Raw genomic sequence first — 23593 nt, forward strand, 5'->3', positions numbered from 1 at the left:
CCTATGGAGGGTATCAATGATGGTCTTCTCGCCAGGTGTCAAGTCTGCAGTCTTCCCCATATTGAACTCAACAGAGACAATTGAACCAAACTGAAGCAATGTAATGACACCTGGGGAAGCCTGTGCAGGTGCTTTGAGTTTAGGAGATGATTAGTGTGTGACACTCAGTTTAAAACATTTATGGCCTGCAAAATTTGGGCTGATTTCTTCACAATATTCACATTTTTTGAATTCCTGACTTTGTGGGTTTTAGGAGCTGGAAGCCCAAATTATGTAAAAATAAACAAAGAAATACTGTGCCCTGAATCTATAATCTATTAAAGTTGAACTTTTTGAATGGAATTATGGAAATAAATAAACCTTTTCATGGGTTTGTATAATAGCAATCCATAAATAACACCCAAATATGACCGCTGAATACATAAGTGCTTTCAAACGAAACTAGAACCAATAAGTCCTTCAAGTAATAGTAATAGTGCACCATCATTTTGGTATTTATGTTTAAATCTGTTGAGCGATTATGTGGTCATCAAGCACTGAACCAGCAAGGGAATAATCATAATAAGTTTTTATACACAATAGCATCAGTGTGAGAATGGTTGTCTCCCAGCATTCACACTGTGACAAATGACTACCAGGAGAAGTGAGGTCGAGTGACTTTGTGAAGTTCTGGTTGCTCATCCATCCATCCATCCATCCATTCTCTGTACCGCTTATCATCTGAGAATTTTGAACTGTCTGAAAAGCAGTTTATTCAAGGCTAAACTTCTCACCCAAAAGCTTTCTCTTTGATACACAGACATGTATGCACGCACACACTCACACATTTTGTGAAGAGTGGCTTGAGAGAGGATATTTGCAGATCAAACAAAATAAATGAGCTGTGGGAGATTGAGGAAAAGGGTAACAATAGGTGCTGGCATGCACAAGTCAGAGATGCAAAAACTTACTGAGTCTGGATCACTGATGGACACTTGCTCTGAAAAGCGCACTTTAGGTGGGTTAGTTCGTAGACGGGCCTTTTTGGCTGCACTTATGAAGGCAGATTTAGGTGACTGTGGATCAGTAAAGAGAGAAATCACAGTTACCCTAGCCATTAAAGGGATGAGAAAGTTATAGTGAAGGTCGCAGACAAAAAGGTTTGGCAAATTGTTGCTGACATACGAAAACTACAATTCCCATCAGGGTTTAAATTTTAAACTCTTAAAGGACCTCTCTAATGCTGTGAACATTTGCACTTATTCCACTTATTCACACAAATCGATAGTATTGGTCATTCCCCCCTTCATGTGTTATTTTTATGTTATTTTTACACAATATTATGGTAACCAATTTAAAGTGGTGAAAATAGCTTAAGATCAATTCTATAAACGCTCTTGAACTCTACACGTCTGAGGAAACTGTCACCTATGTTGAAGGCGTGGATGTTTTTTTTAGACAATAACGAGTGAACAAAGCAGAGTTTGGAAACGCAAACAAAATGTCGTTATGTTTTAAATTATTTTTAATTTCCTGAAAAATTGTTTTTGTGGAGGTGGGGGGATTCTGCCCCGACGATATATAAAATATGACTGAATACTGCTACTTTATAGGATAATACATTCCTTTGTCCACACCAGCTATGCAGCAAATTTGGTTTCTAGCTCCGTCGCTGACGTCACAACAAGACATGGCGGCATATTGATTTGGGCGATGAAAAAGGAACGTTCCCAATTAATTATTTACCCATTGCTCCAAAACAGATTGATATTATTGGAAATGACTGCGAGTTTCATTTTCTTTAGCGAAACATACATAAAAATAACTTATTAGTGAAATATAGGCTATCTGGATGCTATACCTGTAGGTCCTTTAGGATGGTTGGGCTGAGTACAAAAATGATGTAAGCCCTTTGAGCAACTAACACCAGTAGTGACTGCATTTTATGAAATACTACTAGAAAAAAAGGTTGTAACTAAAAGAACTCAGATAAATTTACAACAAAGTTTGATGTAATTGTAAAAAATATTTTCTATTATTTTGTTGGGTTTGTTCGATCATCAATCAGATTATATATTTAAACACATTCTACAAATAATAATAGACAATTAATATAAAAGGTCTCTAAAAGGAGACATTAGCTGCTGTTGAGTTTGTTTGTATGTTAATTTTGACATTCACTGATTTGAATTAATACTTTTTACAATATTATTTTGATATTTAGGAGAAAACAAATTCTTTTGGTAGGAGAATAAAGGTGCACTAGGTGTGTCAGAAATGTTCCAGGACTAGTCTCACAAAAGATATATTTCCAACCCTAACTACAAACTACAAGTTTTCTACTTCAACTCGCGGCATCCTCGCCATGACAAAGCGCTGAGCATCTGACTGTTCCTGGCCTAGAAAAACACACTGCGCGATGCTGTCGAACCCGATTGGACTGGACCATCGCATAAAAATGAGAGTTGTGACTGACCCTGCAAATTGAGTGATTGGATATATGACCGACCTGAACAGCGAGCCTGTATAGGCGTTTGATGCTGTATATACGGTATATTGTACTTTATCAGCGGCATGGTGGATGACTGGTGAGAGCGACTGCCTCACAGTTCTGAGGACCGGGCATCAATCCCCGGCCCCGCCTGTGTGGAGTTTGCATGTTCTCCCCGTGCCTGTGTGGGTTTTCTCCGGGCACTCTGGTTTCCTCCCACATTCCAAAAACATGCATGGTAGGTTAATTGAAGACTCTAAATTGCCCGTAGGTGTGAATGTGAGTGCAAATGGTTGTTTGTTTGTATGTGCCCTGCGATTGGCTGGCAACCAGTTCAGGGTGTACCCCGCCTCCTGCCCGATGATAGCTGGGATAGGCACCAGCACTCCCGCGACCCTTGTGAGGATGAGCGGCTCTGAAAATGGATGGATGGATGGATGTACTTTATTTATTTATTTATTTATTAAACTATATATATAAAAAAAGATAAATAGTTAAGGAAGAAGCGGGTTGCTAAAGAGAGTGGACATGGGTGAGAATAAAAGCGAGTCTGTGGATATTTTAAAGGAGTCTCGTTCATTTGTTTGAACTACCCAGCGCCGTACATTTGTCACTTTTTCGTCCACAGGCACATAAGAAATTACAAATATTGTTAAATATTGATGTAAAACAAAATTTGATGCTTTATAGCCTTTCAGTGTCTCGCTTGGCTTAAAATCCCCAAATTTGTTTTTAGCATGAGTGAAAGCTTATGTGCATTTTGATTGGCTGTAAGCTGCAATGGTGATTACAATTTTGAATCGTGGCAAAACAAGTGGCAGACTGATTGGCCATTCATGAAAACAATTACCAATCTACGCACTGTGTGACAATTCAGGCGAGTTGGGCCGCATCGCTCGGCGTGTGACAGCCTTTAGCCTCCAGGGTGATTACTTTGAAGGTTAAAATGAGAAGTTTACATTTTGGATTTGAAATATATCTTTCGTGACAATGCTCCTGGAACCTTCCTGACACACTTCGTATTGGTCCAAATGCTTTTATTCTTGTAGCATTACAAATTATTTTCCCTGAATTCATCAATCCATCCATTTTCTTTGGCTTATCCGGTGTCAGGTCGCAGGGGCAGCAGCTTAAGCAGTAATGCCCTGACTTCCCTGTCCTGGCCCATCTCTAGGCTGGATGTGCCTGAAACAGCTCACCAGAGAGACGTCCAGGAGGCATTCTAACGATGTCCGAGCAACTTCATCTGGCTCCTCTCAATGTGGAGGAGCAGCAGCTCGACTCTGAGCCCAATCTGGGATGACCAAGCTTCTCACCCTATCTCTAAGGGAGAGCCCAGACATACTGCGGAGGAAACTCATTTCAGCTACTTTTATCCACATTCTTGTTCTTTCGGTCACGACCCACAACTCATGACCATAGGTGAGGGTAGGACCGTAGGTCGACCCGTAAATCGAGAGCTTTGCCTTTTGGCTCAGCTCCTTCACTACCACAGACTGATACATAGTCCGGATTGCTGCAGACGCTGCACTGATCTGCCTGTCGATGTCCCGCTCCATTCTTCCTTCAATTGTGAACAAGACCCCAAGATAGTTGAACTCCTCCACTTGGGGCAGGATCTCATTCCTGACCTACAGAGGGCACTTCACCCTTTTCCAACTGAGTACCATGGTCTCAGATTTGGAGATGCTGATTTTCATCCCACCCGCTTCACACTCAGGTGAGTATCGCTCCACTGAGAGTTTGAGATGGCGGCTTGATGAAGCCAACAGAACCACATCATCTGCAGAGATGTAATATTGAGGAAACAAAACCGAGGCCACTCAAAGTCTTGACTGCGCCTAGAAATTCTGTCCACAAAGGTTATGAACAAAATCGGTGACAAAGGGCAGCCTTGGCAGAGTCCAGCCCTCATTTGAAAAAAATGTGACTTACTGTCGTCAATGCAAACCCATCTGATACGATTGTATAGGGACCAAACAGCCCATATTAGGGGGCCCGGTACCCCGTATTCCCGGAGCACCGCCCCACAGGACACCCGAGGTTACACGGTCTCTGAATTGTACTCTACATTTTCTCTTCTACAAAAGTTGGGCCTCCTTGTGTTAATGGAAGAACGCCACCAGACCCAGTAGTCGTGGCTGTGAGATTTGAACAACTAACCTCACAACTGTGAGACAGACATGCTACTTGTCCTCTGTGCTACCCGTTTTCCTTGTATGTATGTCATATTTTATACAGAGAAGTGATGTTTGAGTTGAGTTCATCCTCAAATTTGCCATTCGAGTAATGCGACCAGTCTAGGGTGTACGCCCTAAGTAAGATGGGATATGCTCCAGCCCATCTGCAACCCTAATGAGGTTAAGCGCTACAGAAAATGGATGGATGGGATTATGATTCTTTGTGACTGTGAAAAAGCACATTCGACAGTAAGGGAGCACTGTATAGTTTCCTTTGCAGTTTACCTACAGTACGTGGTAAACCATATTTCCACATATACTGTAAATGCAACAGTTTCCTGACATACTGTACAATAGCATGACACATTCTGCTTTAAAATGCAAACACACCCATCTGCATTTTGACCTCATCATTTTATGAGCTGAAAATGTGAAGTTTATTTAGTCAATTAAATTACGGATGGATGCTCTTAATGAATGACCTGGAGCTTTTCTGAGAGGTTTACAAGAAGATAAATTACTCTAATAACTAAGCACCTAATGTGTGGGTTTGCCCGTTAAGACATGCATGGAAAGAAATGATGAGAGCAAGCTACTTCTACGCACCTGATGAGGCTGCAGCACAGTGAGAACAATAGTGTCTTTGCAGCGTCTATGGGGAGCACAGCAGAGTGGAGTGGGTTAGGTAATGCCATGTGGAGCACAGTGTTTGGACAGCTTTGCCACTTTCTATCTGCCATTTCCTCTCTGTACTTCAGCGATGAAAGGATTGACTCAACCACCATTTTGTGGTCATGTATCAATCACGGAAAAGAACATTACGTTCCTTTCAAGCCACCCTCTATTTTTTTGTTTTTTTGTTTTATCTATGCTCTTTTTTACTTTTCACTTGGCCTGACAGTTGGTCCCCTGGCCCTAAACACCCCCACCCTCCCTCCTGGGACAGTAAAGGATGCTACCTTACAAGGTCTATGACTCTCTCTCGGGGAGCGTCGCTCACCGTCTCCTCGTTAATGGCCAAGATCTGATCTCCGGGGAGAAGCTTACCAAAGGAAGGTCCGTCTGCAGATAGATGGCAGCACACAACCAACATACAAAGTCATATACTTTAACTATATAACCGTCACTCCTTTTATTTCTGGCTTTAGTTTTCGCCCATTGGCACTGACTAACCAGCAGAGACAGAGCGTACAATGACGGGCCTTTGGCTGCCTGCAATGAAGCCGAAGCCTTGAGTAGGGTGCCGCTTGATGGTGACTTGTCTAGGTGTGGCAGGACTTAGGGTACCACTGTCCATACCATCTTGGCTCTCCTCTAACATTGCAGAGCTAAACACACATAACACATACAAAAATTACTTAGGGGAATACGACATTTTAAAGAATCTCTGCTAAATAATTTTAATGGTGTTGTCCAATCTTTACATTAGATATTCTTAAAAATTTATAGTGTTTGCTGTGAAGAATAACAAGTAGTTGTACATTGTCACAATTACAATGCTAGAAAGTACAAAGGAGTATTAAAGCCATATTGAAAAGTAAAAAAGGTATTACGAGAAAAAATGTTGTGTGAAAATGTCAATATATGTCTCGTAATAATATTTCGAGAATAAAGTTATGTTATGAGCCTACACGAAGATTACATCTGAGGTGATATTTGGATCTTGTCAAGTTGCACTTTAGTTTCACAAACAATGAAACCATCATCAATATTATCAATTTAATGCAAATATGCAAACGCTTGTGTCGGTTTGTTAGAAAGAGCTACAGACTAAAATGATAATACTTTATTCTCATGGCATTAGACTTTTTAGGTAGCATGACAACTTTGTTCTCATATATCATGGACTGAGTCAAACTCAGGCATCTTGTTTTAGTTTTCTTTGGGGCCCTCCTATCAGGGGTCACCACAAAGAGTCGCTCGCATGATTTATTTGGCCTTGGGGTTAGGGCTAACTGGGGTTAGGACCAGCACTGAGGTGCTCGAGCAGCCGGGTTTTGGGGCACTGACTGGAAATCGAAACTGCGCTAGCTGCAAGAAAGGCAGCAGCCTGTATCACTACGCTACCACTGACACCGTCTTGTGTTAATAATCACTAAAACGGAATGAGTTTTCATTTCTTGTCATTTAAAGAAGTTCTATTGATTAGTGGGCCTTCAAGAAATCCCTAGAGGCTTTACCATGCATTATGTTGTGGTTTTGCAGGGATAACAATAACAACTGAAGCAAACCTGAATACCTGTCAAATGTGTATGTGTGTCCATCCTGGACCTCGGCCATCCCCTGAGAGTAGGGAGCAGCATAGGACAGGTTTGCACTGCAAAGGCCACGCTCTTTTCAAAGTCATTCACCTGCACAATAGATGTAAGAGAACATAAAGACATGAAAAATTGCATTCCATCTCGTTCTTAAATTGAGGATTCCTCCTGTTTGTTAAATCTGCAGCTTATTGCATGATGAATACATCTAGTTAGAAAAATAAAAAAGATAAATGTGAACATGTGGTATGCAAATATATCTGTTAATCAGGATCTGCAAGACTGCACGAGGTTAGAGTAAAAATGTACAGTATAGATTTTCCTTTGATATACTTGATAAAACCATCGGACACGAGACCTGCCATAAAAACAGCTTTTATCAAGGACATAAGACGAGCGAATGCAAAGAAGTATTTAACACAGACTCAACCAATATCTGTACCACTATTGTGAACCACGCATTCTCTCTTAAAGATACCTGTGTGGGAGTAAGTAAGAGCGAGATTAGTTAGACAGGTGGGAGTGTGTACGCTGGCACATGGGTTGTCTATGGCAGGAAAATGTCACAAACAAAGTGACGGAAATGAGATGGAAATATATGAACATTTTAGCATCTGACCTGGTTAGACTTGAAACCGACTGTGACATTAAGGCTTTAAAATGGGGAGAACGAGAGGAGAAAAACCATGTCAAGACTGCTCAGTTATTATTATGCATGAATACAAGAGTAAATGCCACAGGCAGACAACAAACTGTCGGTAACTGGGGGCTGAGTCCTTCGGTCAATAGTTTATTGATTTAAATTCTTGTCACTTGTAGTTTGTGCTCACAGTGGCTTACAAGGGATATGGCTCATCTACTATTCCAGTGGTGCATGACTGATCTCTACCTTGTGTCGGATGAGAGACCATTTATCTTTGATTACTTTATTTTTAATCCATTACCCATTGTAGGATTTGCAAAAAAAAAAAAAGTGTAATTAGATAATAAACTATTCGACATTCATCTGTCAGTATCAGAGGTTAAGAGCAATGACAAATGACAAATCAGCTGGTACTGCTGCTGAAAAATTACAATTTAGTTTCACAATGATTACTGTCTCCTCATCTATTATCCATCATCTATTATCTTGTCCATAGGTACTTGACAGTCCAAGTCTACCTACATTTCTTTGCCCTTTTCTTTCTGCCCCTCTAATGACTTTTAATTGCCATCTGCTTCCCTCTCCAGGTGCTGGGAGGACACCCATCTGGCGGGTCTTCAAGGTGCCGAGGATGGCTCACTCATTAGCTGTATGTGATAAGTTAACTGCGTGTCACTCTGAACGTCAGTTGCATCCCGACTTGACTCTTGGAGAGAGAAGACTCAGGCTTCATCCATCCGTCCATTTTCTAGACCGGTTATTAGGGTCGCAGGTGAGCTGCAGCCTATTCCGGCTTACTTTGATTAAAAAGAGATACCTTGTATTAAATAATTGACATAATAGACACAATTGTTTATTAGTTATGTTTTAACTAATGTTAGCCAATAATGTACAGTAATGTTTTCTGATGTATTGTGGGAATGGGACAAACTGGCATCACTGTTTTTCTCATATAACAGATTCACATTCCCACTAACAACTACCACATTTTTGTTTTCATCCTCCTGCTTTTTTTCTTTTGGCATGTCCTGAGTGATGAATTCACTTAATTTTGTTGTCTCTGTGTTTGACAAGAATGCTAATAAGGGGCCCCATTAGGGACACTCCCAAATCTCGACGTGTCATTGCAGTGTCTATGGGGTTTCCAGCTTTGTCTTGATATGATATCGGCCCCTTACTAGCCACCAGCCAGCAACAGCTAGTAAGGGGCCCTATTCAGGGAGTTTCCTGACATGATGTTGTTTCAGTTTCTAAAGCAGTACCATTGTTTTGTCATTGATATGGGCCAATGCCAGTCGTCTCTTGGGGCCCCCCTTCAGCTCCTGGCCTTAGCAGATTGCCTGGGTTGCCTGCCCTGTTGCTGGATTTCTAGACGGGATACACCCTGGACTGGTCGCCAATCAATTGTAGGGCAGGCAACCATACACAACCATTAACGCTTACTTTCACACCTGTGGACATTTTAAAGTCAGTGACGGTAACATGCATGTTTTGGGGCTGTGCGAGAAAGTTGGAGTACCCAGAGGAACCCACATGGGAAGAAGAAGAATCATCTTTTATTGTCATGAACATGCATGCATGCACACGAAATTTGTTCTCTGCATTTAACCCATCACAGTGAACACATACGCATGTTAGTGGAACACACTGGAGCAGGGGGCAGCTGAAGCGCCCGGGCAGCATTTCGGGGTATCAGTGTATCAGCTCAAGGACATCACAGCTGTGAGTCCGGGGGATGTTGGCGCATGGTCCAGTCGGGGTCTTGAACCTAGGTCCCCCCAGTGGTATGCGATGATCTTAACCATTGCAAACTCCACACAGGAATTCCAGAGCTAAAATATTAATCCAAAACCTCAGAACAGTGAGGCAGATCTGCTAACCAATACGCTACCATGCTGCTGCTTCCAAATGATAGAAAATACAACGCCAGTTTTACATTTCAGTATGGTACAATGAGAAACTGCCAAAAAAAGGCTGCATTGAATGCATCAGTTGGAATGAGACAATAGAGGTAGAATGAGAGTCTTTCTATTGGCCACAGTGATAAGACTATTGGTGAGGAGACTAAGGGCAGCAATAAAATGGAGCGCTGCAGTGAACTGGAGACTGGAATAAAATGCTAAGGCACAGAGACAGTGTAAGATAGCGTGTTTTTTGTTGTTTCTGTCTGTGTATTCTAAAATGTTACAATGTTGCAGCAAATCTGCTCCCCCAATGAGCAATCAGCAGTGGTTTACAAGGTTACAAGGTACTTTTACATCATATTCTAGAAAATTGTACATGGTAGTGCAGTGTTGTCCCACATATTTGCGATTCGCTACATGCGGATTCACCTATTTCCAGAGTTTTTTTTGGGAACCTATCTTCCGTATTGATTGAAAAACACACCTATAGGCTATTTTTGTGCTAAGCCCAAAGACCTGTCTAATATAAAAGTATTGTTTTCATGCCATCTTGGAGAATCTTGGTGCCAAGGAACTATGTCGAACTGAGGGGTGATGGTTTATTTAGACAGGCCATCAACCTAGTGAAGAGAAAACTAGTGCTTTACTGACATCTTTTGGCATCTATAGGCAATTACAAACCTTTAGACGGTGGTGTCTCAATTACTTGCGGAGTTTCACTATTTCACTGTTCCTCACAAATAGTGGTGGAAAACTGTACATGGTTTTGCCAGTGGAAATATAGCAATATCGAGTAGAGCCATGCTGAGCCAATTAAGTATGGTGCTGTGGAAAAGAGGCATAAAGTGAGGATGATGTTTTGCTCAGCATCTAGACACCAGGATATAGAGCAAGTACCTTTGTAAATATAGTTTGCTGGGGGTATTTTTACAGAAGCAGAACTTAAGGACATTGCTTTGTGACTTTGTAAACATCTCACATGCATTAAAATTCCTGACTGACTTTTGAGAAGAATTGAGAGCGCAATGAAGGTTGCCAGGGGACACTGAAGCAAACACATCTACCTGGCGATAGCAGCATTGTGAAAATGCCAAGAGGGAGGACACCAAGGAACTCTGTCAAGAAATGATGCCCAAGGGCATTAGCAAATCTGCCCGTTGCTATGACTACAGCTCTCAATGTAGCTTGTTGAAGCCCGTGGGTGGATGAGAATAGCGATGTGGACCCTGCATCTTAGAGAGCGCTCGCCAGCTGCTCTGTGTTCCCACGTAGCAGCTGTGGCCAGATTTCAGCATCCTCTTGGGCGCAGAGGTCAGGGCACCTGTTACACACCTGTTTCCCCCTAGTGTGCCAGGCTGCAACTGCTCTCCATGGCCTCTGGGTAGGTGCAATAAATGACCCTCACTCACATTCCTTTAAGGACTGGTAGTTTTATCATAATTAGCTTGAGGGGGCATTGCATCACAAAAAACAACAGCAGTGCTGAATATGTGATCAGTGGTGACCATGACAAGGTGACTCTGGAGGCAAAACACACATTAATCAGTCTCTAATTTTGCGAATCCGTTAATCGATCTGTTTTACAAGGCAACAATAAACACATTAAGTGGTACATTATACTTTATTGGATTTTATGGTGAAGTTATTGGCTAAAAATAACATCCATCCATTCCTATAGCGCTTGACCTAATCAGGGTCGTGGGTGAGCTGAAGCCTATTGCCAGAGATGGGTAGGAACATGCTACATTTACATTTAATCACGTAACCATCCATCCATTTTCAATACTGCTTATCCCGTTCAGGGTCACGGGGCGCTGGAGCCTATGCCAGCAGACATCGGGCGAAAGGCGGACTATACCCTGAACTGGTCGCCAGTCAGTCGCAGGGCACATATAGACACAGACAACCATTCGCACTCACACCGTCACTGAGTGGGAACCGAACCCACGCTGCCTGCACCATAGTCAGGCGAGTGTACCACTACACCACCAGTACCTAATCAAGTAACACTGCTGCCTAACAGCAAAATCCCCACCCACCACGACCCACCGCCCACCAGAGATGGGTGTATGTGGTGCATTAAAACATGGGGAGTGTGTGTGATGCAGGGTGGAGGAGCAGGGCGCACTGACCGGGAAACAGCACAGACGTGCTGAAACCCGGTCCGACACCCACACCCTCCCGATGGTCAGTGATGACTTGCTCACAGAATCATTCACACACGTCATTTTAATAGAAAATGTGCACCTGAATTGAAGTGATATGACATTAATCATGTCAAATGTATTAAGGTGTAATTTGTGTCATTACAAACTGTAACCAATTATGGCAACAAGATTTTCCTTGATGTTGGTGAGGACAGGGTCAAGGTCTACAGATTTAATTTCCTGATCTGGAATACATCCAGTCAGACAGTAGCCTCAATTACGTTGGTAGACTGAGCTGCAATGGGGATATGCACAAACAATTCACAGTGGAGAGGCAATACTAAGGGGATTGTAATTTCCCCCAGGAGTGCGCTGAATTACATAACAAATGACGCAAATGTAAATGTGACAAAACAAATGAGATACAAAGTAATTGAATATATATCAGTTTGGAAATGGTTAAAAAGCCAGTTCCAAGACTGGGACTCCAGCGAACCACCAATGGTGAGGCAGACGCGTTAACCATTAGCACACTGTGCTGCACAATTTGAACTAAACAACAATAGTAACATAACGTAAATAATAACCATAATCTTGTAATGATTGAGCAATATAAATTCTATAATATTTTAGTATTGCGACTGGCAAATAAAATACAGTACTGTGCTTGATGAGTGTGTCTCATCAGGCAAACTGTCTTATGACACCCGTGTTGCATATCAATGTGTTCTATCCATTCACAGAAAAGTCCTCTGCAGGCAATGATGAAATGTTGCCAACATTTTGCATCATTGAGAAAATCCCTGAATCTGCTAAAATCCTTTCAACATGATGAAAGAGGAGACACGCTGATCCCCCTGATAAAATGAGCCTTTTTGGACTAAGACAATGCCTTTCACACATCAGGTCTCTTGGACCGCAACAGCGGGTATGTCACTCTGGCAAAATAATAACTATGGGCTTCAGTTTTCAATTTGCTGTAAACAAACCTTTGCGAATTGCACTTTTTTCACTTCTCTTTGCAAGGATTTGAGTTTTTGAGGTGATAGACTAAGAGAGGCGTTCAATAGAAACCATCTTGTCTAATCCTCTATTCCAGGCACGGCTGCCCGGCACACATTAGCATAAATTCTGTAGGGCAGTACAACCACTTCACTCTGTTGGGAACATGACAGCTATACATACTTACATATGTGTAAGGCTATGACATGTTGGCTACTTGTAGAATAGACACACGTCTCTTTTTTCATGGGAAGTAAACATTCAAACAGGAAGATTTGTGCGGATTTGTGTTCTTCTGTGTGACTCTGTGTTTATCTGCTGGATAACCTGTTGCCAAACATGCCTCTCTTGACACAAACGGCCTCCCCCACAAGGCCACATGGTATTTTGTTATGAGCTGCCTGCAACCTGACTGCTTTCTCTCATTCTTTTCGTCTTTATTTCTCGGATCCATCTTTTTCTCTCACCCCTGGTCAATCAGTTTGCCTCTGTCAAAGCAAAACTTACTGCCAAGAAGCAAATTGTGACAGTACTACAGAATTAGTCTGCGATGTAATGGGTAAATGTTTAGAGGGTTGATGAGCATCTATATCTCTCATGACATGTCAAACAATTAAGAGTTTATTTTTCCATTTTCCGGTCATAGTGTTGTTGTTGTGTACAAACAAGTTTCTGTATAAGATCACATTACCTGTGATCTGACAACATGCAAATGGTGAATAATTTTGTTTCCAAAGACACTCCGATTATGAGTTTGAATTTAAACAATACACTGTCATGTAAACAGTGTTTTGCTTTTATCAAAATGCAAATAATGGTGAGTCTATAAAAAGTTGACTTTGAGGCTATGTAACCCAAACACAGGGAAAAGACAATGAATATCTTTGGAATTTATTGTGCCAAAATAAGGTCTGGATTATGTGGTAAAAACATGTATGTGTTTTGCTTTCTGTTTTAAATTTTGTGCATCTATTAGGTGTTTTTTGTCTTGTATCAGTAGAGGATAAAAAGTTAAGAAGGATTTGAGAAAGCTAATAGGTTTTGGAGTTGATAGGAATTCTGCAGAATGGAGTTTACAAACTAGGGGAAAACACCAGCAATGGCATACAATTTCTTTTTTCTTGATTCCATTTGTTGTCCAATGCAAACAATGAAAACAATGCCCCTGTAATTCACTGGACGGTGAAGCTTTATTAACGCGCCGCTTCCTCTCGCCTTGACCTCAACTGACTTTCTTACAAAACCCCTTTTCCGTTTCTCTAAGTCGACTTGTTTTGTTAGTAATTTTACCAAGATGAATAAATAGGGGTGATAGTGGGCAGATTTTCTCATGCCACATTCTTAAGTAAAAATTGAAGCGTGAACAGATATAGATTATAGAGACAAAATTATGCACACCGACAGAATCGATTCATTTCTTTCATGTCCCCTTCCTGTAGGCGCAATGATCCCCTTGTCAAATAATTTTGTCAATATTATGTTTATTGTACTTATATGAAAACATTTATGGGACAACCATTCAGGCAGAATCCATACAAGAAATTCTGTTGTACTCTCTTACTCTCCAATGAGGTTTGGTTTCCCAGCCAACTGATTTAAATCCGACATACAACAAACATCTGAGTAAATTTAGCTAGTAGGTGCAGCAACACAGATTGCCAGAATTGTTTGGATTCTTTTTATTCTGCTTATGTCATGTTTGCTTGACAAAATTCAGAAGCGGGTATTTTTCACCCAAGCTACACTTCCCCGAATGGAAAGGAAAGGACGAGTCATACACACACTATGGAAATTGCTGCAGAAATGCACATGTGAACAGAAAATGTGTGGGCTGTACTGTAAAGAGCAAGCGTTTTCACCATAGTACCATGGATCTCGCAGGCTACCACCCATCTTGCCCCAGTTTCAGTATCACCACTTGAGATACATCTCACCTTGATGAGGTGCAAGTGATATAATCATATTTCTGATTGATCTAAAAGGAAGGTGATGGCACCATCTGCTTCTCGGCTATGACGAAAGGCCGGTCTACCTGACCAAAATGTCAATATGTTGCACTTGACTCAATGTCCCAGGTCTTTTCTTCCCTGCATTATTAATGTAAGCATTACATTACATGATCTTCAGCACAATACTAAGTGATTATCTGTCCCTCTATAGCAGCTTAACCTCACCAATAGAAGTGTGGTATCTTGGCACAAATCAAGTGGTAATTGTGGCAAGGGCAAAGATTTAGAGTGCCCCCTCCCTGCTCGGCCATTTCTCTCCACATATTGCGGCAATCTTGACATTAAATAACTGAATATGTTGTACACTCACTTGAATAATTGGATTAAAAAGCTAAATTTTAATTACCTACTTTGAATTTGTATTGTTTAATTAGAATCATTGCATTGAAAAACAGAATCTGAATAGTATAATTTGAAATTTAATTTATTAGGTTGGAGCTGAAGTCCAATAAACTTGAAACTGAAAGTAAGATTATTTGCTCCTCAATGAAAATTCCACACTGTAGGTTTTCACATTGTTTTCTCAATTCATATTCAGTACATTGCAAATGAGCTGTGACAGACATCCAGGTACTTTAGGAATAGCAATGGATCGCAGATACACAGATCTCTTCGGCCAATCAATACTTTTGTTTTTTAATGTGTAACATAGGGCCTCTCCGGAAAGTTAAAACTCCTAACCTCCTCTTAATCTTTTTCCCACCTTTTCTTAACCTTTGTTGAATACGTCATCGGGTCAGGGAGGCATGAAAAGGTGCAAAGGACAGTCAACAATGAATTGTTAGGAACCTTTCACACCAAAGTCATGTATTAGTATGTCTTGATTTCTGGGGTTTTCTCCAACATAATATCATCCAGGCATTGAACTCCATGCCCTACTGACACCTAGGGGTAGAAACAGCAAATTGCACACATTCTGCACTTTTGGTCATGTAACGGACACGCTACTAAAGATGACAACCAGCAACCCCCAGTCTCGTGCTGTTCCACATACCTGCCTCGGCTGCCTGCTGAATTAGTCTACGTACACAAGACATCTAAGGAAAACCTTGTCTGTTTATCAAAGCAGAAGCACGGGAGGTTTAAACTTGGCACACGGACACTGAATGAATTACAAGCCAGTCCCAAGTAGCTCCTCAAAACTGAGACATAGAAATCTGGTTTCTCACCCGGACACTAAATTAATTAACTTCGACCCCCTTGCCAGCCTTCTTTTTCCCGCTGTTTTCAGTGACATTTGTTCCTTCTGTCTGGGACAATGGATGGAGCACTAGCGACACCCACAGGTAGTCGAAAGCTACTGCAACCCCGGATTAAGTAATCATAATCTTCACTGGACTTGAATGGTATATAATATTTTTAAGAACTTTGCATGGACGCCACCAGTGGTACCATCGCAATAGCACCACGAGTGATTATATTTCTGCAAATTTGAATGTCTGATGTCAAATCTGTTTGTCAACTGAACCCCACACAACACAAATGCCACATTGCAAATATTACAGTGTTCTCAACAACCACATACAATTGAAACATTAGTTACAGGGATTAAAGAGGATGTGTGCGTGACAATGCAAGGCTGGAAAATGGTCTCGTTATCTTAAATCCATCCATCCATCCATCCATGAGCCGTTTATCCTCACAAGGGTCGCGGGAGTGCTGGAGCCTATCCCAGCTATCCTCTGGCAGGAGGCGGGGTACACCCTGGTTGCCAGCCAATCGCATGGCACATATAAACAAACAACCATTCGCACTCACATTCACACCTACGGGAAATTTAGAGTCAATTAACCTACCATGTATGTTTTTGGGATGTGGGAGGAAACTGGAGTGCCCGGAGAAAACCCACGCAGGCACAGGGAGAACATGGTTTTAAACAACAAAATAATCCTAAAATGGAAAAGTAACATTCAGAGGCGGTCCATCTTCCCTTTTGGTCCCGGAGGCGGGGGGAAAAGGGGGAGAACCACCCCCTTGGCGGCTGGCCATAAAGGGCGGAGCCTCTTTTGTTGCTCTCGTTTCGACCAACTTGGCGAAGACTGGCTCTGCCAGGACGCCCCACCTTGCACCACGAGGTGACGAGGACACATCAGACCCTTCCCTGCCGCAGGGCCTCATGCCAACGCTCCGAGCTACCCTTTTTGGGTGCCTGGCCAAACTCCTTGGGAAACGAAGCGGGCAGCACACGTCCGCTCTGACCATCTTGCGAACAGCGATGTACAGGCTTCAAACCTTCAAATTACGAGACTGATAAAACATTTGTCGTCACATTGTCCTGAAGTTTCATACATCTAAAAAGTGACGTGGTCCCCCTTTTACGAGACAAATTAGTTTGATTTTCACGTTAAAGCGTAAATCGGATTAACCCGTGTTTGACACACCTGGCATAGGCATGGAGTTCAATGCCAGGATGATGTTATGTTTGAAATTTTTTTTTCAGAAATCAAAATGTACTAGCGGCACGGTGGCCGACTGGTTAGAGCGTCAGCCTCACAGTTCTGAGGACCCGGGTTCAATCCCCGGCCCCGACTGTGTGGAGTTTGCATATTCTCCCCGTGCCTGCATGGGTTTTCTCCGGGCACTCCGGTTTCCTTCCACATCCCAAAAACATGCATAAATTGGAGACTCTAAATTGCCCGTAGGTGTGACTGTGAGTGCGAATGGTTGTCTGTTTGTATGTGCCCTGTGATTGGCTGGCAACCAGTTCAGGGTGTACCCCGCCTCCTGCCCGATGACAGCTGAGATAGGCTCCAGCACGCCCGCGACCCTAGTGAGGATAAGCGGCTCAGAAAATGGATGGATGGATCAAAATGTACTACTACGTGATATGTGACTAAGTTATAACACACTGTCCTTTCCTATATTCGAAAGAAAGCACGTTTTCATGTCTCCCTCACCATATGACGTATTCCACAAAGGTTAAGGAACGTTAGCAGTAAAGGTTAAGAGCTGGTAGGAGATTTGACTTTCCGGAGAGGCCGTATGCTACATGCTCGAAAATGCAGGTGCTGATTGGCCGAAGATCAGATCTGTGTATCTGTGATCAATTGCTATTCCTAAAGTATTTCAGCCCATAGATTAGCCAGAAAATAATAGTAGAGATTGTTTTGATCACTGTTTAATTTTATCATCAAGAAAATGCATTTTGTGTACCCTATTGATGTTCTCTGCAGTTTCATGCTTTACTGTTAAAGTGTGCTACAGTATATACAGATACAGCACGCTCCCTCAAACAAACGCATTCCTTTTTTAATCACGTATCTGGTATTAACAATGATAATAATTGATTCATGTGTAAATTACTCTCTTTTTACAGGAATCCTGGTGATTTATCACCAGATAAAAAAATGGGTGGTGACTTTAATATTATCAAGACTTAGTGATCTTTAATTATCAGTCATAAAGCAATCTGCAAAGTCAGCATATTTCTTAATCAAAAAAATGCATGCAGGGCAAAAATTTCAATAGCATATGTGCATCCTGCAACATTAGTCAAAAGTTTTGTCAGCGACTGTAATCTCTGCTGGTATTTTATTTACCATATTTAATTTAGTAAGTCTTGTGTTGAGTTGAGACCAGGGCAGCATGGAGGTCCAGTTGTTAGCACTGTTGCCTCAAGCAAAGAAATTCTGGGATCAATTTGTGTTGGCTCAGGCCTCTCTGGCTATGTCAAAAAAACAAGGATATAAAAATAAATCAATGAATGGATGGAGTTTATCCCACATATGCATTCATGAATTGTGATTTTTTTGTTTGTGTGTAGTCGAGTAGCATTAAGCACAGCCCGCATGCTGCACCATAAACATTCACAGAGTCCCCCATAGAGCTCCACTGACAAAATATTCTGAAAGTGCCGTTGAGATGCCCTAACATGCTGCTTTATCGCCAGTTTGTCAAGCAGCAAACGAAATTAATAAATAAGTTAAGACAAACACATGTTCAGCTCTGACACTGTCTTGCAGGTAATGAGTAGGATCTTTGTTGATGAGGTGTCTTGGGTGATGAAATGCAGCTCATCCATGTCATATAGAGTTCCCACTCATACAGAGCTATAAAGAAAACATTTATAGTGAGTCCAGGCTGTCCAGAGTTTGTGATACAATGCCTTCGAGGACATAAATACCACAAGTATAATGTGAGTGAGGAATGGTGCTCACATTTATTTGAATCTCATTTATCAACTTAATTTACAATATCATACAAAATGAAATGTTTAATCTGTGGTACACTTTGGGCGAAAGGTGAACTACGCCCTGAACTGGTCACCAGCCAGTCGCAGGGCACATATAGACACAGACAACCATCCGCACTCACATTCACACCACCACTGAGTGGGAACTGAACCCATGCTGCCCGCACCAAAGACAGGCAAGTGCACCACTACATCATCAGTGACTTGGATTAAATTAAATCACTTTATTGAACAGTTCAGTATTGAACTCCACTTTTTACCTTAGAAGAGACATATTATGCCATTTTTTTAATCCATTCATTCATCCGTTTCCATACCGCTTATCCTCAACAATTTTAAATAGTTCCCACGTCTTACTGAAAGGTCTCTGACATTCCTTGGTGAAAATAAAAAAAACAAAAAACAAACCATAAAATGAAAATAAACAAAGGATAACAAAAGAATAAAAGCACACTTAACATTAACTTAACATTGACTTAGTACACTGGTTAACATTGGGGGGCGGTGAGGTTCTCCTTGCAAATATTCAACTGCTGTTCTATAGGGCCAATGAGCTTTCGTTACCATGATGACCGGGGTAGGAGCTAGAGTGTCATGACTAGGCAAGCGGCCACAGAAGAAGAGAAAAGCCAGCCACTATAAACACAAATTAACTCGAAGGGGACCGGAGTACCAGGAGAAAACCCATGCAGGCACGGGGAGAACATGAAAACTCCACACAGGCGGGGCCAGGATTTGAACCCCATCCTCAGAACTGTGAGGCAGATTTGCTAACCTTGGAGCAACATGATTTCTGAAATGTCTATGGCAGAAGGCAGAGTAAAACTGGACGGGTAGGAGAGTGAGGTGGTGATGATGGACTAAGGCAGGAGGAAGGACAAAGTTGCTGGTGGATCCATTTGATTCATGCATTGAAAAATGACAAGAGAATTATAGAAAACAGATGAGTACAAGTGGGAGGGATGGAATCTGGTGGGGGTGAAATATTACCAAGCAGGGAGGATAGTACCTTGGAGTTCCCTTCCTTTTTATAGATTAAGGTTGTGTAGTAGGTAGATTTGTCTTGAAATAAACAGTCTTTGTTGTGGTTAAGATGATGACTGTACATGTCCTTGTGTATAGTGAGTCCGGTGTCACGATACGACACTGGACCCAGAAGCAAGCGGAGGCTGAGAGGTCTGTGGTGAAAGGTTTATTGAAGGGGATATGGAGATGGATCCTTGAGGCGTACTGGCAGGTTGTCGAGACAGGGAACGTGCGGCAGGCGGTGGCGTGAGCAGGTGGATGGCTTGGCGGCATGGTGGAAGAGGTCAACACGGTGTGCAAAATGGAAGGGGCACTGAGGACAAGAAAAACACGGATGTCAGAAGGATAGCGAGGACTGGCGTAGCTTACATGTTGGTTAGAGAGCCGGTGTACCACGGAAGAACGTTAATACTCTGGCGAGAGTTTCCGGGATCTGGCAGGCTTTTATGCAGGTGATGGTGAAGGCTGATTGATGAAAGGGTGGCCGAGGTGATTACTGGGAAGAGAGAAAGGGAGGGAGAGAGAGAGGGCGAGAGGGGCGCAAAGCGCCACCCAAGCTCCAACAAAAGAACTGCGGAGCACAGCTCATGACATCCGGTTTTCTAATGGAGACATTAGAGTACACGACCTTTGGATTTTAATTGTCACATACTTTAGCAGGGGTGAACCAGGGTGCAGAGGTGAAAACTACAGTTCTGGTTCTAAATGCAGCTAGAGTGTTGAGGAGATGATGGAGATTATTATTGTAGTGAATAACCAGTTCATGGGGGGTGGAGAGAGAGTCTGCGCTGGGGAGGCTGTTGATAAGAGTACAGAGAGTGTCTGGGCTAATGTTCTTGATTTGGCGAAAAGAGATGGCATGGGGAAGTTTGATTTTGGAAAAGGTTAGGTTAGTAAAAAAAATATTAGCATGTGTGCTGAAAAGGCAGCACGCCGACTGACTGGTTCGCACATCTGCCTCACAGTTCTGAGGACCGGAGTTCAAATCCAGGCCTCGCCTGTGTGGATTGCATGTTCTCCCTGTGCCTGCGTGGGTTTTTTCCAGTTTCCTCCCACATCCCAAAAACATGCGTGGTAGGTTGATTGAAGACTCTAAATTGCCCATAGGTGTGAATGTGAGTGCGAATGGTTGTTTGTTTCTATGTGCCCTGCGATTGTCTGGCAACGAGTTAAGGGTGTACCCTGCCGCTCGCCCACAGATAGCTGGGATAGGCTCCAGCACGCCCGCGACTCTCGTGAGGATAAGCGGTACAGAAAATGGATGGATGGGTGGATGGAAAGGGAAGTGAGTTGGAATTGAAGTCGCTTGTAATGAACAGGAACGGCGAAGCAGATCCAGGATGTGTTCTTTGCAGTTAGTGGGAAAGTTAATTAATTGTTGTAGACCAAAGTTATTGAGCTAAGATGAGAACTGCCTGGAAATTGTGTTATTGGAGATGTCCATGGAAGTATTGAAATCGCCAAGTAGTATAATGTTAGGAGATAGGGAAGACGACATAGGCAGCAGGTACTTAAGTCATTTGAGTACTGTGTCAGTTTTTTGTTTAATGACGCACAGTGAGATTTTTTTTTTATTTAAAAATGGTGCCTTAGCTCACTAAAGTATAGAAATCATTGTATTGTACTTTAGTATGCAAAGTCTCTCGGAAATTCTCTTTCTTCAGCTAAATGTACAAACCCAATTCTAGTGTATGAAACATAAATAGAACCAGAAAACAATGATTTGCAAATCATTTTCAACCTGCTGTATGTTCAATTGGAAACAATACAAAGACAAGATATTTAATGTTGAAACTGATAAACATTTTTTGAATATTCACTCCTTTTGAATTTGATGCCTGCAACACATTCCAAAAAGCTGGGACAGGCATGTTTGCCACTGTGTTACATCACCTTTCCTTTTAACAACACTCAATAAGCATTTGAAAACTGAAGACACTAATTGTTGAAGCTTTGTAGGTGGATTTTTTTTCATTCTTCCTTGATGTAGAACTTCAGATGCACGAGTCACCTCATCTGGCTCCTCTCGATGTGGTGGAGCAGCGGGTCGACTCTGAGCCCCTCCCGGATGACTGAGCTTCTCACCCTATCTCTAAGGGAGAGCCCTGACACCCTGCGGAGGAAACTCATTTCAACAGCTTGTATCCGCGATCTGGTTGTTTTGCTCACGACCATAGGTCGATCTCACGCTCCATTCATCCCTCACTCGTGAACTCCTCCACTTGCGGCAGGATCTCTTCCCTGATCTGGAGAAGGCACTCCACCCTTTCCGACTGAGGACCATGGCCTCAGATTTGGAGGGGCTGTTTTTGATCCCAATCGCTTCACACTCAGCTGCGAACCGCTTCAGCAAGAGTTGAAGATTACGGCTTGATGAAGCCATCAGAACCACATCATCTTCAAAAAGCAGACACGTAATAGTGACGTCACCAAACTGCACCCCCTCAACACCTCAGCTGTGCCAAGAAATTCTGTCCATAAAAGTTATGAAGAAAATCGGTGACAAAGGGCCACCTTGGCGGAGTCCAACTCTCACTGGAAACAAATCTGACTTACTGCCAGCAATGCGGACCAAACTCTGACACTGGTTGTACAGGGACTGAAAAGCCCATATCAGGGGTCTGGTATCCCATACTACCGGAATACCTCCCACAGGACTCCCCGAGGGACACGGTTGAACGCCTTCTCCAAGTCCACAAAACTCTTGTAGACTGGTTTGGCGAAAGGTAGTTAAGCTTTTTGGACTATTTGCTCATCCAGTTGTTCACAAAGGGGTGAAACTTGCACCATCCTTGCTTGTGAACAACTGAGCCTTTCGGGAACTTTTTATACACAATCACGACACTCACTTATTTCCACTTAACCTGTTCACCTGTGGAATGTTCGAAACAGGTTTTTATTTTTTTAAACAATCCTCTATCCCAACTTTTTTGGAATATTTGTGAAAAAGAACAATAATTTTCATCAATTTGACCTTTAAAAATATTGTCTTTGTATTGTATTCAACTGAATATAGGTGGAAAAATATTTACAAATCAATGTACGGTATTTTGTTTGTATTTATGTTTTACACAACATCCCACACATGTTGTAATGTACCTGAAAGGAGAAGCTTGTGTGGACTTTTATTTCTTATCTACTTGCCACATCTTCCAAACGTGTGTAACAAAAACCGAACCCCTGAAAAACCTAAAAATGTTTCTTGGTGCAAAATAGGAGCTTAAGTGGCACAAACGTAGCCAAGAGGTCTTGAACAGCTGCGCTCCTCAGACACACCATCCATATGTCAAAAAACCAGGAGAGGCAGAGTGTCCATGACAGCAGCAGAGTGGCTCTGTCTCTGTGCTGTCACCCTCCAGTGAAGCAGCTTCTCTCGTGACAGTCTAACGCCAGAGTGAAACTCATTCTTCACGCAACACTGCCCTTCCAAACAGCCCAAGCCCCAACTCTCCGCCGCCACCCACGAGACCCTCCCACTGAAGCACTCTAGTGACACCAAATAAAGTGGTCTTCTCCCTCCACATTTATACTGATGTATAAATTGGAATACCATGAAAAACCCAGGCGGCACGGTGGCTGACTGGTTAGAGCGTCAGCCTCACAGTTCTGAGGTGCGGGGTTGAATCCCGTGAGTGCGAATGGTTGTTTGTTTCTATGTGCCCTGCAATTGACTGGCAACCAGTTCAGGGTGTACCCCGCCTCCTGCCCGATGACAGCTGGGATAGGCTCCACCACACCCGCGACCCTAGTGAGGAGAAGCGG

At 42.4% G+C, this 23593-nt stretch overlaps 1 protein-coding gene and 1 long non-coding RNA gene across 4 annotated transcripts in view; one reads left to right on the top strand and one right to left on the bottom strand.

Annotated features, from left to right (window-relative positions):
• The window catches only part of frmpd3 (FERM and PDZ domain containing 3), a 104546-nt gene that overhangs the window by 20281 nt on the left and 60672 nt on the right, over positions 1–23593 (bottom strand). For all 3 annotated transcript variants that reach the window (XM_061788285.1, XM_061788283.1, XM_061788284.1), the window contains exons 3-5: positions 6890–7001; positions 5257–5302; positions 951–1055 (exon numbers count right to left, since the gene is read on the bottom strand). In XM_061788285.1, the coding sequence (XP_061644269.1) occupies positions 951–1055; positions 5257–5302; positions 6890–6930 (192 nt within the window). In that variant the 5' untranslated portion in view covers positions 6931–7001. The remainder of the gene's footprint in view (positions 1–950; positions 1056–5256; positions 5303–6889; positions 7002–23593) is intronic.
• LOC133485001 (uncharacterized) overlaps positions 1–23593 on the top strand; it is a 35476-nt gene that overhangs the window by 9769 nt on the left and 2114 nt on the right. The window contains exon 3 of the long non-coding RNA XR_009790574.1: positions 8139–8323. This is a non-coding gene — a long non-coding RNA (uncharacterized LOC133485001). The remainder of the gene's footprint in view (positions 1–8138; positions 8324–23593) is intronic.

This window comes from Phyllopteryx taeniolatus, chromosome 10, assembly GCF_024500385.1.
Source record: "Phyllopteryx taeniolatus isolate TA_2022b chromosome 10, UOR_Ptae_1.2, whole genome shotgun sequence".
Classification (NCBI taxonomy): domain Eukaryota; kingdom Metazoa; phylum Chordata; class Actinopteri; order Syngnathiformes; family Syngnathidae; genus Phyllopteryx; species Phyllopteryx taeniolatus.